Source organism: Larus michahellis, chromosome 2 (genome assembly GCF_964199755.1).
Source record: "Larus michahellis chromosome 2, bLarMic1.1, whole genome shotgun sequence".
In the NCBI taxonomy this organism is placed as follows: Eukaryota; Metazoa; Chordata; class Aves; order Charadriiformes; family Laridae; genus Larus; species Larus michahellis.
The window spans coordinates 41,241,989-41,260,018 of NC_133897.1; the positions used below are offsets into that span (position 1 = coordinate 41,241,989).

The 18,030-nt window shown below is 39.2% G+C and overlaps 2 protein-coding genes across 7 annotated transcripts in view; one reads left to right on the plus strand and one right to left on the minus strand.

The window, feature by feature from the left end:
- The window catches only part of KAT2B (lysine acetyltransferase 2B), a 45,446-nt gene extending 34,713 nt beyond the window's left edge, over positions 1-10,733 (plus strand). For 2 of the 6 annotated variants that reach the window (XM_074575008.1, XM_074575010.1), the window contains exons 13-18: positions 1,134-1,277; positions 4,108-4,222; positions 4,977-5,013; positions 5,361-5,424; positions 5,522-5,606; positions 8,705-10,733. In XM_074575008.1, the coding sequence (XP_074431109.1) occupies positions 1,134-1,277; positions 4,108-4,222; positions 4,977-5,013; positions 5,361-5,424; positions 5,522-5,606; positions 8,705-8,898 (639 nt within the window). In that variant the 3' untranslated portion in view covers positions 8,899-10,733. The other 4 variants (XR_012585522.1, XM_074575009.1, XM_074575011.1 and 1 more) reach the window with 4 other exon arrangements.
- A 1,173-nt stretch (positions 10,734-11,906) lies between these two features.
- Positions 11,907-17,658, minus strand: SGO1 (shugoshin 1). The gene is made up of 9 exons (XM_074573473.1): positions 17,514-17,658; positions 16,471-16,613; positions 16,194-16,390; positions 15,749-15,853; positions 15,193-15,257; positions 14,881-15,032; positions 13,422-14,288; positions 12,762-12,933; positions 11,907-12,521 (listed from the first exon to the last, which is right to left on the minus strand). Exons 2-9 carry the CDS (start codon positions 16,604-16,606, stop codon positions 12,380-12,382), a joined length of 1,836 nt encoding a protein of 611 aa, XP_074429574.1. The 5' UTR covers positions 16,607-16,613; positions 17,514-17,658; the 3' UTR covers positions 11,907-12,379.
- Between the last annotated feature and the right edge of the window lie 372 nt (positions 17,659-18,030).

Below are 18,030 nucleotides of genomic sequence, written 5' to 3' on the forward strand. Positions count from 1 at the left end.
GTACAACAATAGGACTAGAGGCAATGGACACAAGTTGGATCATGGAAAATAATAATTAGATATAAGGAGATTTTTTTAAAAAATTATTTTTTTTTTAACCATAAGGGTGGTGAGATACTGGCAAATGTTGCCCAGAGAGGCTGTGGAACCTCTGTCCTTGGCAGTCTTCAAGAGCAAACGTGGCCTTGAGCAACCAGATCTGATGAGACCTGCTCTGAGCAAGGACAGAGTTAGATGAATTTCCTTAGTCCTTCCAGCCTCAGCTGTTCTATGATTCCAAATACAAAACTGGTACAATTTGCTCTTTGCGCATTCAAAATGAATAAAACGTGGGCTTGAGATATTGCTGTCAGATCTGTGCAGACAGTCCCTTTTCACTTCTGAAATCACCCTTCCCCGATTTGAAGGTGCGGTTCTCCATGTGAGCCTTCTCTCTCAAGCCTTTGACTGTAAATTGTGAAGCAGAAGTCCTGGTTGGGTTCCTTATTTTTACTGAGGTTTCATAGATACCACTGTAACAGAAGAATGAAACAGTGGGAGTCCTGCACTGCTTTTTATTGTCTTCGTTAATACGTTTGTGGGTTTGTTTTTCACTTAACTTCTGAACTGTATGAAGGCTGTAATGTAACTTTGGAACTTTTAATAGGACTTGTTATCTTTTTTTTTTTTTTTTTTTTCACTTGAAATATGGAAATAAAAGAACCAACAAGAAACACTGGGTTTTTTGGCTATAAAATTACTGTTATCTTTGGACAAAGGCCTCCTAAACTTGAACAGTAATTTTCCTTCACTAATGACTAAAGGACTGGCATGCATCAATGTTAAAATATATTTTTTTTTGAAAAATAACCAAACAAACCCAGTTTGACTACAGTAAAAATCTTTTCCTCCATCTCTTTGTCTCCCTTATCTCCCTTCTCTTCCTATACGTATCGAATTAACTATTCTTGTGTTAAGTGACTGCCATCAGAAGGTGTTTGTAACACAATGAACCATGATCTGTTACTCTTTCCATTGTATTGCCTGTGTTTTAACATGCTGGTGAATTTGGTCATAAATCGTCATCCCATTTCATTTAAAACAAATGTAAAAGCAAAATGGTGTCATGGCAACTTGGGTTTTTTCTTTTTTAGGGTTTCTCCAAAGATATTAAAGTACCAAAAGCAAAATATGTTGGCTACATCAAGGATTATGAGGGTGCCACGTTAATGGGATGTGAATTAAATCCAAGGATCCCCTACACGGAATTTTCTGTCATCATTAAAAAGCAAAAGGAGGTAAAGGCTGAATGTTACAATTCATTCAGATATTTAGAAACACAGTTCAGTAAGTGCAGGTTGGCTTTCTTCCTTGCTTTGGAGCTTAAAACATTGGAATTTATATTTTTATTAGTTGGAATTGTTCTTTCATGCAATTCTCAGTGCCATAATATTGCAGTTGGGGCATTCAATTCTACCTTAATAACTTTATGATAAAAGATGTGTTGAGAAGTACTGATATTTTGAGCAGTATTTCATAGATAAATTTTATCATTGTAGATGATAACTAAGCAAAATTTTGTGAGATTGATTTGTTCTGCAGCGTTCTGAATTTTTTTTCTCTCCACCCACCCTTCCAAGACAGTAGTGTTCGTTAGGTTGAATTTTCAATGTGGTGTTTGTACTGCATGTCCTGTATTTACTTGAGAGAGAGATTATTCCTTTTTCTGCCAGTGTTTTAATGTACAAATCAAGGGTGGGCTGTCTTAAATTCCAGCCTGTGCGTTTTTGGAGTTTGTGGGATGTTCTTTACTTAATCCATCATAATATTCCATATAATAAGGCGGTTTATTAGCAAAATAATTAAGATGTTTCCAGTTGTGTTTAAATACCTTCCTGGGTTCTTAAATAGAAATTACAAGGATGATTTGTTCTTTCAAGGTTGGTCAAATCTCATGACTTCTTGTTTTGTTAAAACGCTTCTTTATGGAACAATCATTTTCTTTCCAGTAGAACTATTTGGCCCATGCTTGCAGAAAGACAGACAATACCTGAGTGCTATATATTTAGTTTACAAGGTTTCTTAACTTATTGGGAAAGTTTTGATATGTCCATACAGCATAGATCATCATTTTTTTCCCTTTCATTTGTGCTTGGCTGGGCTACTCTTCAGATCACAGTCTACCTTCCCCCCAGGGATGGGCTATTGTCAGGGTGGGCAGATAATGGACGTGTCTCTTGTAGCCTGTTACATCTCAGGCGTGCTTAACTGCAGTAATGCAGTTCTAGGCCCAAACCGTCGACATGTCATTTCCAAAAACTTAAGTTAGATTTTAACATAGTCATTTTGGGACTGCTTTATTAACATATGTTATTTTGCGTTCTTCACTCTCTGATTTGGTGTGCTGTCCATTTTGTTCCAAAGCACTTAGAGATGCTCCTCTTGGAAGTGAAGTACCTTGGTCCTCCAGACATCCCATATATATATAACCATATATCCCCATATATATAACCCCTTGTTATAAAGCAAGCTGTTACTACACACTGATCTATGATTACTGGTGTATCTTCTCTGAGAACAAATATGTACACTTTTGGAAGTGCCTCTTAGGATTGCCTGTTCGGCACTCGGAACACGGGTCAGGCTTTTCATTCTCTCTGTTCCAAGTAAATATAGAAATAGCCCTCACGGTCTGCAGTTCTTTGAAGAATGTTCACCTGTCTGCTCAAATCAAAAGCAATGAAGATGATACCTGGACATAATTAGAATTTTGCATGTTGACAGTATGGGTTATGTACGGATTTGTTTTGCTGCTGGTATTGGCCAGACTGGACTATTCTAGTCCTGTCTTTTTAGAAGCGAAGCTTTTCATGGGATCTAAGCTTTTATTTAAAGAATTAGAGTATGTGCCTATAGCTGCTAAGACCATGTCACCCAAGACTGGGCACGAGTCACACAGACCACCGTTTGTGAGTTTGCACTGCCTGATTGGTAGCTAATTTACAGTCATTCTGAAAAATATGAAAAATCCCTTTATGCAAACTTTGTGACCTGCTGACTTGTGAGTAGTCAGTGTTACTGATTGAACAGCTTGTTTTAATCAGGAAGAGCCACTAGTTCCTAAATTATAAGAAGGGTTTAAGCTGGATTTCACAATTAGTTTGAAAGTACCTGGAATCTCACCATGGTACTGTCGTGTACTGTATTTCTCTTAACATTTGTAACCTCTATTGAAAGTCTGATTTTCTTCTTTTCCTCCTCTTTGAGAGAAAGTACTATGTGTGGGGGAGTGAAAGTCCTTAAAGATAAAAATATATCCATCTTTATTATTTCCAAAGAAAGTAGTCTCTCAAACTGTGGTGGTCTGAATGGCTGCACATTTGTTTACTCCCGGTAATGAAGTAAGCCATTTTGAAAATGACATATTCAGGACACGCAAAGCTTAGGTAAGCGTCTAAGTGTGTATCAAAAGCACCAGAGAAAATTACTTAGAATTGAGGTAATGAGATTGCAAAGCAGAAGAGAATGTACCTCAGAACTGGGAAAGCCTTTTCTGGCATTTACAAGCAGAGCAGACTATCAGTTCCAGAGTGGTGTCATTCCGACTTCCTCGAGGGAAAATCTTCAGTGAAAGCAGCTCTGACTGATATCTGAGCAACTCCTACGTCTCCTGTGGAGACCTCAAAGTGAACAGATATTTCTAAAATTTTGGAATATGAACATATACGTGCATTGAAATATGTGCATTTAATATATGCCTTGAAATATCTGACCCGCTGTGCTGAAGCAGTTCAGAAACACCAGCTATTGGAATTAGAGTCAGTTCCCAAACCTACTTCCAGGGATTTTCCTTCCCTACCTCTGCTGCCATCTTCCCAGGAGCTGTGCAGCTTGTGATGACTCTTTTCTTACAGATTTGTGCCTAAATAGGCAGCTGAGAGACTTGGTAGCCTCATCCGCAGAGTCCGTGCTTGGCCAGGTAGCTCACCCCTCTTACCAGCTTCAGTGGATCTATAAGGACCATAAGATTAGGAAGCGAGAGTGTTTCTGTTCATCACAGTTTTGCATTAATTCTCTGGGTTACTTTTAAGAAAGTCAGTTATTGTTTTCTCTGCTGCTTTATTACAGATCATTAAAAAGCTCATTGAGAGGAAACAAGCTCAGATACGCAAAGTTTATCCTGGCCTTTCTTGCTTCAAAGATGGAGTACGGCAGATTCCTATAGAAAGCATTCCTGGAATTAGTACGTATCAACCTCTTTTAATGTAGAACAGAAGCAGAACAGCCCAAGAGAGGTCCAAGACCTGAAATGCTAATGTAGTCACATATTTCTTTTTGATTAAAATGTAATTGTTTTGGTCTGCTGATTAGATTTCTGTGAAGATTGTTGTGCTTCTATTACAATTACTGTCTTCAAGACTTCCCCAAGGCATCCTACGCTGATCCTCTTTTATGTACATGTGTGTAATTTTATTTATATGTGATCCCTCTTTGATTTGTATCATGGTGTAGTCGGCAGTTACCCTCTGGCACCACTGTCGTGCACTGCACTCCTGTACAAGGATGAGTTCCGTGCTCAACATGGACTTAGAGGACACAAAGCAGAATTAGAACGTTTGCCATCTTTTGGGGGCTTTTTTTTCAACTGTGCTTTTCTGCAATTTATTCTCTGTCCCTAGGGTGTCAAATTGGATGACTTCAACATCATAATTCTTTACAGAGGTTGTGGTAAAATATGTATTGAATTATGGAAAAAATGTGTATTTCATGTAGGAACGTTTTAGAATCTTTTCGGCAGTCTGGAGGGAGGCATGTAGGAAGTTGAATGGGGCTGTAGGCTAGATGGTTGTGTTATTTATTAGGAGCAGCTTTTATTAAAACAAACCCATTTTGCTGCAGCAGTGCTGAAATGGCTTATCTTTTAGAGTTGCAATAACTCAGTTAATGTTTTGACCTGCTGTAGTTCCCATGTAATCTCTCATCTTGTTGGTGTGCAGGAGAGACTGGCTGGAAACCAAGTGGAAAAGAAAGAGGGTAAGTGCTGCACAAAGCAAAATGACGAAGCAGTTTGGAGATTCCTTTGAGAAAAGTCTTGAAACAATGTCATTTGATATTTCCTTCCATCCATTGGAAAACATAAATAATCCGCAAAGGATGGTTCTTAAGTGGATTTGCTTGGTTTTTTGTTTTTTTTTTTTTATTTTTGGAGGGGTGGGAGGTGTTGGGGTTTGGTTGGGTTTGTTTTTTTGTTTATTTGTTTTAATTTTGTTTCTTCCATAAAATGCTTGAAACTTTGGAGTTGCTTTTAGGTAAGAAGCACATCATAGGAATGAAGATACGGGATTCAAGCTAATCTTTTTGTATTCATATTTTCTTTCAAGTAAGGAGCCCAAGGATCCAGATCAACTTTACAGCACGTTAAAAACCATCCTGCAACAGGTGAAGGTGAGTGCTAGTTCTAGTTTACCTTCTGTAAAGATTTTTAAATGATTTCTGATATAGAGTTTCCATATTAGATACCTTACTTTTTTCTTTACCAAAGAGCCATCAAAGCGCTTGGCCCTTCATGGAACCTGTGAAGAGAACAGAAGCTCCTGGATATTATGAAGTTATAAGGTTTCCCATGGGTAATGCCATTAACATTTTTTAAGTATAGAGTTTAAAAATCTTTATAGCTGGAGACATAGCAGATAAATTGTAATTGGATTGTTTTATGTTAAAAGGTAGATATTACTTGCAGCTGAATAGCTTGCAGCTCTGAAGTGCCAAGAGTATGATGCTGTCGTTTGAAATTTATGACTGCTTTGTGACCTTTGCGAAGCATCTACAGTGTGTACATGTGAAATCTTAGTATGCCCGAGGGAGGCCTAGCGAGCTCTTAAACGGCGCAGCCAGCTGGAAACGTTCTGGGACCGAGCTGGTTTATGTGAGTTGTGCCAATGCGTTCTTGTGTGTGGTACCCGGTCATTGCAGATCCTACTGCTATGTTAAAAAAAAACAAAAAAAACTCAAGGCTAACTTTCAGGAACGCCTGAGCATTTTAATTGCTTTGAAAAAGAGGTCTAAGCTTTCTAAATCACACAGAGAAAACCTTTTCAAAAGTACCAGGGTTTTCTAATTGAGTTTTAACGGTTTGCTCCATTTTAAGTTTAGGAAAATGCTTTGTGCAACTGATTGTAAGATAACTTTTATCTTTGTATTTTAGATCTGCCAAAGTTGTCAGAGGTGGTTTTTATTTATTTATTTATTTATTTTTATTTTTAAGTCATGCAGGATTACTTGCAAAGGGAAGTACGCAACTACTAATAACGTTTTTCTTTGCTTGTGACTGCTGGGTCATATAATTTCAATGATGATTCAGTGCTGTTCCAAATAGATGCTTGTTTTGATTTGTATTGCAGCAGATTTGAACCTGAATCCTGCTTACTACTTCATTGTTTATGCAATACCCACCGCCATCTTTCTGATTACAGTTTCCGTACCTTTTAATGTTATTAGAGAATGAAGTACAAGTTCATTGCAGGCTACTATCAGTCAGTTTCTCAGAGAATAAGAGACTTTGCATAGGCTCCTAGCCTGTGCGTACCAACTTGGCTTAATGATTTTTTTTTTTTAATAAACAATTTATAATTTCCAAATAGTAAATATACTTGTACTTTATAAAACAGCAGACGGCTTCCTGTATCCCTGACACAAATGTATTTTCTAGCAATGAAGAAAAAGAATTTTGACATCCTCCCGTGGAGTTTTCTCTGCTTTTCTGAGCAGAGGCTGGATCTAGATGGCCATTTAATCTGAACTGTGGTTACAAAGAACTTAGTGTCTGGGTTGGCAAACCCGAAGTAGGAATGTTGCCTGTCCTTTCCTTGTTCGGATGTGTTCCATTGGAGGTGGGGGCGGCAGCTCTCATTTTAGGATTAAGCTGAGGTCTTTGGTTTAGTTTTGCTTTGTTTTTCCAGCTCCGGAACCCAGCACAACTAAACTGCGTTTTGGTTCATGGCCAACTTCTCCTCTCTTCCTCCAGCACGCTGATACTGTACAAAAATCGCTCAGATGTAATTTCAATTAAAAAGAAACAGCATTGTCTTTTCTTATGCTGCCACATGCAAGATACAACATTTTTCTTTACGTTTGCACACAGCCTAAATTGTACAATATTTTAGAGGTGTGGCTGTAGGTTTTTTTGGCTATGGCTCAAGGTCAGTTCTGATGTGTAACAACTTTTTTCTTGGTTTGAGTGCTCTTTCAGCTGCTTATTTTCAAGAAATACTGTTTGGGGTTTTTTTTTTTTCCTTTTCATCTGCAATACAAAAGCTGTACAGCTGAGTGACAGACGGAGCCAAGCTTTCACTGTAGTTAGAGGAGAGCAGTTTAACTGACCAGCCGGGCGATGTTTGCTTTAGGGTGAGCTGAACAACTTTCTCAGTTGGATAATATAATTAGGCTACGGACATCTAGTGTAGAGGTAGCACCTAAATTGTGGATTTAATGGGAGCTGAACGAGCTTTTGCTTTTGGAAAATATTGTGCAACGTTAGTGAATGACAAGCTATGTATCATTGGAAGAGGTATTTGAGAGCATCCATCAAAGTTTTCTTAAATAGTCCCCTCTTGGCAGTTTGGCAGGTATTTTCTCTGTTTTACCAAAGTCAAATCTCCATTAAAAAAACTAAAACAAAACCCCCAAACCAAAACAAAAATACCCATAGCTGTATTTTTAAATCTTAATTTTTAAGGTTTAATGCCTTTGCATTGGAGGTCTGTGGTCTGTGCTTTCCTTGCAATACTTGTTGGCAGTAAGTCTTCTCTGTTTCAGCTGTTTCTGTTGCGGTTACACAAAGGTGCTGCTGAAGCCTGGCTCAAGCAGTGCTAAAAAAAAAATAGTTGTTAGAGCATCTGAGGTGAGAAAAGTCAAGGCACCCAGCACCCCTCCCACTACTTCTGTTCCTGTACTCACTCCTGGAACACTTGTAATGCAGACAGAAGTTTTAAATGCCTGATAAGAATTACTGGGAAAGTGACTGTGTGGAGAACACTGAGGTGATTTATGTATTTTATGGATGATTGCTTTTAGTATAAAGGAAGGCATTTCTTAGACAATGTTCTTGTAAGTAAAGGTTTTGTGTGATGCACTGAAAGCAGGAGAGATCTGTTCTCACGTGACTTAAAAAGGGATACATAAACTTTGAAGATGTAATTAAAATATATGTAGAGTGTGGAACAAATTTAGTCTTTTTTCAAAGCTGCAAGTACTGCTTGTAGTATAGACAGATGTCTCTGCTCTGCTCGCACAGAAGTGGAGTTTTTAGATTAACATACGTGTTTTGTGATGTTTGAATCCTTTGCTTCTACACCCCTAAGGCCCCCTCCAGCAGAGCTGACAACAGCTTTGCCTCGCGGAGCGGTGAGAGGAGAGTTAGGGACACCTGATTGATACCCACAGAAAATTCTAAGTACCATAAGAACACAAAACAATGATGCTTTAGTCTTTTAAAGGAGAAAAAATAAACTCTACACAAAATCATTCTTACAGCGAAATATTGCTTAGTTCCAGGGGCTCAGTTGCTGTTGAAGCTAAAAAAGGGACTGCGCCTTAGAGGAAGGCAATTAGGAATTCCAAATCCTGGCTTTGCCAGTTCGTGTTAGACGACAAATCAGTCTAAAAGGATATTGCATACAAAAAGTATTTGAATCAAACGCTGTTAATCTATTTTTCTTCTGTACAGATCTCAAAACAATGAGCGAGCGTCTCAAGAATAGGTACTACGTGTCTAAGAAATTATTCATGGCAGACTTGCAGCGAGTCTTTACAAATTGCAGAGAGTACAACCCCCCCGAGAGCGAATACTACAAATGTGCCAATATACTGGAGAAATTCTTCTACACCAAAATTAAAGAAGCTGGATTAATTGACAAGTGACACTGTCTTTTTTTACAACCAAACAGTGTGCCTACTTTACAGGCAGGGGAAGCCGTTATATATCTGAGTTGTGGGACTTTGAGGTTTCAAGAAACTTCTGTTTAATACTTAGCACTTTTAAAAACCCTTTTAGTTTTGCAAACATGTATTATACTGAAGTTACAAAAATTATTTTATTAAAATGCTTTATAATGTATTTAATTACTGAAAATTTCTTTGGTGTGCCCATTACCGTATGTTCATGGTAAGTTTATCAGCTACAGCCTCAGAAACCCCACACAAAACATGTGGGAAATTGCACATGTTTGGGAATATGAAGAAAATTCCCAGACAACAGATGTTATAGCTTACTTAATGCAGTACCTATTTGATAAAGTTTTATTATTTTTTTTTCCAGTAAAAAAGAAAACAGTAAGGGAAAACAACAGTTGGGGAGGGGGGTTCTGAAACACTTGTTTCTTTGTAGAATCTTTTTATAAGATATTATTTTTTAAAAGAAACACTCAGCTGGTTGAGAAGCTGTGAGAGCGCAGCCAGTTCTGAAAAAGGACTGCCTGTAATCTTTGCTAGATGCAAGTTTTTCTATTCCTTTTGGGTTTTGATAAATATTTTACCTGCAAATTGTAATCTCATAACCACTATTTAAAAAAAAATAAATAAAAAAAACCTGGCTAGATGTGTAACGTCATAGTGACTTGGCTTATGCAGGACATAAGTACCCAAAATACCTTCAGAGAATCTGATTTGCCTATACTAGACAATTTTAATTGGCTTAGTAGAGTTAAGGTTTTGATGCACTTCATGATCCACCCTATTTACTACTCTTCCCTGATAAATTCTTTAGATTATTCAGCAGAGATAAGACTATCGTATGGAAAAGAAATCAACATATGACAGCTTCTAGCTTTATATACTTGGCTCTGTGGTAAACTGGATTTTCTACCAAGCTTTATTGTAAATGCTTATTAACTGTGATTATTTAGACCCAGGAACATATTAACATTTTACAACTCGTGTTAGTATATCTTCAAATTGAGCATTTATATATATATATAAAATATATATATTTTGCTGCTTACACTACATTTAAGAGGTACACCTAACTTCCTAATGGAGAACAGAACAGGCCAAAAAGTTGTCACTTGACATTTTCTAATTAGTTTGTAACTGTAACTTATAATTGCTTTTGTGAAAAACAGATTTAACTTTCATTCCTGGTGTTTTATATTTACAGATGTTACACTGGTAAAATTCAATAGTTATAAGACTGAAAAAATAAAACCCAACCCAATCCTGTGCTGTGTCAAAGAATATTTTCCTGCAGAAATGCCTGTGCAACGTTAATTCACAAGTCGATTCAGCAAGTAGATGTCAGGAACTACCTGGAAGTAGTAAATGTGGTACACAAAGTATTCAAAATGTTAACACTAGACTTGCCATAGTGTTTTGTATGAGATTAGTCTGACCTACATTTGGATCTATAACAAAGGTACAGTGAGTATTATTTTTTTTTTTTTAAATAGCCAGTACTGGATGCTATAATCCTGTTTTGTAGATTGGGCTGACAGATGCACCTGTTAAGCTTGGTATCCTGTGAAATTTCGTTATTTTTCAGAGTAGATTTTCTTATCGTCTTTCAATCAGATTGTCTCTTCTATATTGAAACATTTGTTTTCTAATTTAAGAATTAATATTTTCATAGATACTGTGCAATAAAGTTATGGTAGGATATGTGGTTTTGCAAATGCTTTAACAGCTGATGAACTTTACATTTGTAAAATTAATATATTGTACTGGTACAGAATAGTTTTAAATTATATATGTACAAAATCCTACTTATTTCAGTCTCTTTTGTCATTAATTAGTTCTTGCACTATAAATATATACACTGAAGCAATTTCACAACGGAGCACAGTGAAGGTACAAGGATGCTGTCAGCGCATCTTCCAGGCACACTAGAAAATATGCAAAAAAGCCTTGGGAGTTCACAGGGAGCATGGTGTGCGGAGCTGAGAATTCAACATGGAAAGCTGCGACCATTCCAAATAGCATTCCCAGCTCCATACTAACTGAGCTACAGTGCTGTTACTCCCATCTCCTCAACAGCTCAAACAATTCTTTGATTTAGCTGTTCAAGTTTTGATTTATCACCTCAAAGCACGCTCGTGCTGTTTTCTCGTTTTTGTCTACTAGAGTCCCTTTTTCACAAGACACCATGTAGATAGATAGGAGCAAACTACAGTCCACGTTGAGCTTGTACGTACCTACTGTCACCATGAGGTTACTTAGATGAAGGCAATTGGGAATTCCAAATCCTTTTATTATTACTGTTGAGAGAGCCATGTAAGAAATTATCAGTAAAACTGTAATTACACTATACATTTTTATTACAGAAAGGGAGAGCTCTTACACCTATTGAAGTGAGACAGGCAATCTCGCAAGACAGTGAACCTGTATTTTTGTAATTTCCCGTTATTTATTTTCAATGTAGCTTTACTTTTTGCATTCATGTATCCATTAATACTTCTTAAATGTTTGTCTAGCAAAGAAAAGCGAGTTTGAGTGCTCTACAACCTTGAAATGTTGCTGGACCATTTATAACAGGATTCTTCCAGCATACTGCCCATTGTGGTACCAGTTCAGAAGCGGCAGAATACTTCCCCTGGTAAAGATACTTGGCAAAGCAGAGCCAAAATAATTATGAGGTCCTGTAATAGTGGTTTATTTTACACTCCACCAAAGCAGAGCACTCTTTGCAACCTTCACTGATAACCAGATAGGAACAAAGGAAATGTAAGTTTAGTACCAACCAACCCTAAATTGCTACTTCTAAGAGCTCCAGCTACATAATCAAATTACAACTGGCAATCTTGCCTCTAAGCAATGCTTATGCTACATAAGGTGGGGGAAGGAGTACAGTGGCTTACAGTATGGCCACAGCTGACACTGCTACCCTTGAAGCAAACATGGAAACTGTGCAAAAAATAACAGCCAACTCCAAGCTGTTTCCAAACACCAAGACATTTATTATGAGCTTCAATATGAAACTACAACCATTACATAAACAAGATCTGTACAAACATTGTTACTAAAAAAGCCACAAAAACATTTCATCCTAAGTGCCTGGAGTTCACCTTTGCCAAACACTGTGAGATTGAGCAGGGTATAAGTCATAAAATTACATCCACCACCTTTTTCATCAGGTATTTCTGATACACTCACAGATCCATGATGTAGGGATGCCTCCTCTCAAAAGAGCTTGTATGAATCACCTTAGTTATAAAAGTAGTCCTGTGTCTTCCTTATCATTAATAACAAGTCACTGGATTAAAACCAAGACACCTTAATTTTATATCCTTAATATTAGACATGTAGAAATAATTGCACATTTGTATAAGATACTGTGCAACACTGATTTCCTGGATGAAAGATTTCCTTTCTTCACGGCATGAGCATGGTTCTGCTATCATGGCTGGAAATCTCAACGACAACCAACAAATTTCTCATTGTATTTTGACAGAGATTCTTTCTTAAGAGAACAGCGCCTAGTATCCTTTTTCTGCTTGAAAATTGGAGAACTCAGAAAATTCATATCTGTAAATGGATCTCCTCTCCTGAGTTTCCTGTTAAAAAAACACCAACAAAAAAAAGGCAAAATTGAGTTTTGTTCCCCACATCACTTAAAACATTAACTTTCACCTAGTAAATTGAATTTCACATGAACTATTTTGTATTACCAACATCAGAGCCCTCTTTGAATGTTTTGCTAAAAACTTATTTCCGGTATTTAAATAAACCCCTCAAATCCTCCATTTGATTGAATATCATGAACTTGATATCAAACTGGAGAGTAAGACACCTACCCTGCGATACTTGGTTCTTTATAGCTCACAGTAAGAGTACAGCGTCGCTTGCGTTTAGGAGATTGTGGTCCTTCACCTTCTGGTACAGTAGTTGCATTCCCAGTGCTGGGGAGCAATGAGGCGGTATTGGTAACGTCACTAAGATGACCACGAGATGGCTCAGAAGGCTGCCCTGGGAAGAAATTAGGCACACTTAAGACAATTCAGGCAAGCTAGCTTAAAAGAGAATGTCAATAAACATACTAGGTGTGAAGTACCTCTCAGATATAACTATTATCTTCATCTTTCCACTTAAGAATACGTAAGAGGGTCAACATGTAGTCAGGATTTTAATTTGGAAAACTAAATTAACACTAAGCAGTGCCAGGCAAAGTGTGATTTGTTATTCCACTTCTCTATTTCTACTCTTGTTCTCCTCTTTTTTTCTCAGCTTTAATACATCATTAAACACATCTAAAATACAGTATTAATTCATTGTTGTCTTTAAATTCCAACTTCTGCTGCAGAAAAAAAGGCAGACAGAAGAATTAATCTAATGATTTTTATAACATTATTCTGCCTGTATTTATTAAAAACACGAAAATAAAAAAGCCTAAATGCCTTAAACAGTGTTATCTCTCGAGGAAACAAAACCAATTACAGAACACTTTCTACACTTACTAATAGACTTGTCACTTGATTTATTGCTTTCAGTCTCTTTTTCATTATGGAGTTTCTGCTCACGCTGTGCCAAACATCTTTTAGACCTTGGCCTTGCATGGACTGGTGATGTATCTTTGTTGTCCACTGAACTTTTCCTTTTTTTCGATTTACTCTTGTAAGGCTCGTAGAGGCTATCATCTGAATCTTCAGTAGCACTTGATTCGTCAGTATTAGTTTCAGGTAAGTCATCTTTGTCATCCACATGGGTATCTGTGTCATTCACTGGGTCATTCACCTTATTTTGTCGAAAAGGTGTAAGATGGATACTCTCTTCAAAGTGAAAGTCATAAGCATCACTGGAGCCACCCAAGAACTCCAAGTTTTCTTTGGAAGCCTCTTTACCCTGTCTTTTTTTTGGTCTTTGTTGTCTGGAAGAATTTTTAGGCCATTCCAGTTTTCCCTTCTGATGCTTCTTTTTCCTTGCTTGAGAGTTTTCTCTGCTTTTACGCTCATGTTGTTTAAGATCAGAATTATTGCTTAAGTTGAACTGTGCAGTTTCAGAATCCATCCGCCTGAACACCAGCTCTAAGCCTAACTTGTTTTCATTCAACTGAGAAATATCTGAATTTATGTTTTCTACAGTACACTTCTCTAGACTTTCCTCAAGTCTAACTTCATCCTGTTTAGAAAGCTCTCGTGTTGAATCGGGTGCTTCCGAATGGTCCAAGATACCAGTGCAAAGTTCATCGCGATTTCTCATCTTTGAATAGCGACGCCTTGTGGCCACACTTTTTGGTAACACTTTACCAAATCCATTGTCTCCACTTAAAGAAACATTTTCCAGCTCTGACCCTGTGTTGTCCAGACGAAAATCAGATGTTTGCCCTTGTAATTGAAGAGGAAAAAGTCATATTAAAGCTAAACAGTAACAATCTAGAAAGGTTTTAAGCAAATTCTGAACATGTCAGAAATTAAGACTATTCTTAGAATTTTCTCCAGATTTGTATAGACCAGTATTTAGCAATGAAGATAAAGATAAGCTCTTTTCAATACAGCTTCCAGACAGAAAGCAGTTATGTATACTATATGAGGATTTTCCTCTAAACTGTTCTGTTTGGAAAGTTATCTTCAGGTCATTTATTTTTCTGAGTATTTTTCTTTGTTAACAATTGTTGATTTAATAAACGATAATAAACAACTGAAGATGACTTTACTCTGTTGAACCTTTTGGTAGATAATGAAACTAGATTGCAGGTATATAGAAGATAAAGCATTTTCAAATTCCTCCCCCATTTTGCTAGGCATCTTCATCCAAAAAGTTTACCAGTTATCAACTTTAATTATCTAACCTTTCTGATAATAAGTGGAAAATTACTTGACAGTTACTTCAAAAGTAGTAATTACATTTTAAACTTATACTCACACTTTTTTTCCCCTGATTCAGACTAAAGCAACATCTGATAACTGATTCAGTTACCTTTGTCTGGAACTATTTTGATTAAGGAAACGGCATTGTCAGATTCCTCGCAGATCTCTGACACAGAATGTGCCAACTCATTTCTATCGCTATCAGCCTCCATCCCACTTGGAAGTACTTGATCATCTCTGTCAGCACACTGTAGAAGTCCTCTAGAGAAAATACCAAAGGTAGTATTTACTGAATAGCAATATATTTTATGACAATGAACTACTTCATTACATTGTATTTCTTACCTTTTTCCAGACAGAAAATTAAGCTTACTATAAAAGAAGTTTCAGATATAAATAGGTATTAATAAAAGATACTTACAATGAACGTATTTGTCCTACGATAGTGGAACTATTTTCAAGAACTGAAGAAAGCACACTCCGATTCTGTCAACAAAATAAATCTTACTGTGACTAAATAGCTGAAACAGTCTTGCACCATATATAAGTTTTAGACATCAGCCAAGTTACCCACAGAAAGGCAAAAGAGGCCCTTGACTGAGGGAGACACAGAGAGGCTGGCTAACACAAAGTGCTGTAGGGTCTCACATACTCAGCTCCTGCAAGTCAGCACATTCATCCACCAGCCCAATTTTACAGAGAGCAGACAGGGGAAGGAACGGCAAGGATGGTACAGGGAAAAAGACACATATCCATAAAAAATCAGGTTGCCCCTACCACCTCGTACCAGAGTCTCAGTCCCACTAACAACCTACTACACACCCCCAGAGTGGGACCCCGTGTCATACTGACAACTATGGGACTAGTCATACCCCCAAATTAAGGCTCAAATCTCAAAAGCTACATGCATCTCTGTTGGAAAGAGTAAGGGAAAGAATAAATAGAAATCCTGATCCCCAAGAGAAAAAGGTACTTACTACGCTTGTGGAACACAAATTCTTTGCTGGGACAAGGAGGTCAATTGAGTTCAGTAAATTCTCAGAAACTTTTGAAATTATCTCATTCAAGGCTGATAGTCGATTCTAATGGACAAAAGAAGAAAAACACTGTTGCTGTTATATTCTGGTATCAACTACCAGTATAATAGCTTCTCAACAGCATTACGAGATGAATAAATTCTGAGGATACCTGTGTCAGGTACCTTCAACTGTGATTAAAACACATAAAAATCACAGAATATAGATTTTAATTAAAGAAGAAAGAGTAGCCAGAAAAAAACAGATTAGATGAAAATATGAGACAATTTGTTCTATATCTTGAGTTATTTTTTTGTGAAACATTTAAGATCATAAAGAGATCAGTGGATTGGCACAGATTCTGATGTTCAGCTTCACTAAAAAATAAAGTTATTATTAAAAATACCTCAATAAATCCTTGTGCTTGCTTGAACCTAAGATTTCTTTGCAAGTCAAACATCTGAACCTTCAGATCTTGATACTCTTTCTTTAATTGAAGAATGGTAACCTCAGCATCCCTCAGTTTGAGCTTTTCTTCTTGCAAAGCCTGAGCTAGAGCTTTGTTGTTTGCTTGGATGCTCTTCATTTGCATGGAGCTGTTGGCTGCAACATAACAGTGAGTATCTCAACTTGGTTTTAAAAAAAAATATTCTGAAAAATATTAAGATACTTAATCATCTTACTTGCTATTTTGCACTTTGCAGTGGAGATCTGGCTAATTTTACCCAACCTTGTCCATTTCTGATTTCTTTTTTCTTTCATTCGTTCTTTTATATCATCCAGAGTGTCTTTGAAGGGCTTTTTAAGGTATTTAGCCATCTTCTACCTTTCGAAATATAAACGGTGAAGAACTCATTAAGCTAGTGTTGCACAACGCTCCCCAATGCAAGAAAAGGCACAGAGAAACAGGAGTAAAGCTTATGGCATTTTTAAGTTGCATATACACACACAAAAGAGACTTACAAATACAAAAAGACATACAGCTGTAGCCATTTTCAAAACAGTTTTTGCAGCGTGGCTACCATTGCTATTTCCCATTATGTGAACCGCAAAACACATGGTGTCCACGGCGAAGACCAGGCCAAGGCCTCCAAGCGCCGGCATCGGGGCAGTGCAGCGGTTAGCGGGAGGGTCCCTGAGGCCTCAAGGAACGGGAGGGTCCCTGAGGCCTCAAGGAACGGGAGGGTCCCTGAGGCCTCAAGGAACGGGAGGGTCCCTGAGGCCTCAAGGAACGGGAGGGTCCCTGAGGCCTCAAGGAACGGGAGGGTCCCTGAGGCCTCAAGGAACGGGAGGGTCCCTGAGGCCTCAAGGAACGGGAGGGTCCCTGAGGCCTCAAGGAACGGGAGGGTCCCTGAGGCCTCAAGGAACGGGAGGGTCCCTGAGGCCTCAAGGAACGGGAGGGTCCCTGAGGCCTCAAGGAACGGGAGGGTCCCTGAGGCCTCAAGGAACGGGAGGGTCCCTGAGGCCTCAAGGAACGGGTCCCCAGCTCCTCTAACTCTGAAAACCCTCAGGACACCCACCCCTTCCCAGCTCTGCCGCCCCCCCCACGCCCCGCATCGACCAGCAGTCCCTCCTCAGAAAGGCGTACGCACCCCCGGGCACCTCCCACAGACGGCCGCGGCTGCCCTAGCCCCAAGCGGAGGCGATACCGCCCCGGCCGCCCCCCCAGGCCCCACCGGCAGCAGCCGGCTCTTACCCGGCGCCCCCCGACAGAGCCCCGGCTTACCTGATAACGGCAGCAACGGCTGCTTGCGCGCTCAGCCTCAGGACGGGGGTCGGGAGGGTGGGCCGCGGCAGAGCGTCCCCGCGCGCGGCCGGGTGGCTGGCACCTCTCCGCCGGCGTTCAAAATCCACCGCTGCGCCCGCCCATTGGTGGGGCCGGCGCGTGGCGTCACGTCCCGGCCTCCGCGCTCATCCGGGCCTCGCGCCTGGCCCCGCCCCCCTCCGGGCGGCACCGGAGGTCCCCCCCCCGCCCCCGGCAGAGCCAACAGCTGAGGCGGCGGCGGCGGCTACGCTGAGTTGGGGCAGCTTTTCGGGGGTTGTTGCGGCTGTTAGCGGTCACGGCTCAGGGCAGAGGCGCCTGCTGGGCCCTGTCGTGTCTCCCCCGGCCAGACCCTTGCCTCGGGGAGTGCGTTCGCCGGCACCACCTCAGCTGCTGTAGTAGAAGGGCATAGAGGAGCCGGTTACTAAACAGCAAAATGAGGAAAGAAAACCCGTTCATTTTAGGCATTGTACATCCAGCA

Bases quoted from the DNA above. Each gene is read 5' to 3' on its own strand.
- SGO1 (XM_074573473.1), bottom strand. From the start codon at position 16,606: ATGGCTAAATACCTTAAAAAGCCCTTCAAAGACACTCTGGATGATATA. The intron at 15,854-16,193 runs GTATTTTTAATA...TTTGTCCATTAG, and splicing joins AAGCACAAGGATTTATTGAG to AATCGACTATCAGCCTTGAA. The intron at 15,033-15,192 runs GTAAGTATCTTT...TATTTTCTCTAG, and splicing joins GTAGGACAAATACGTTCATT to AGGACTTCTACAGTGTGCTG.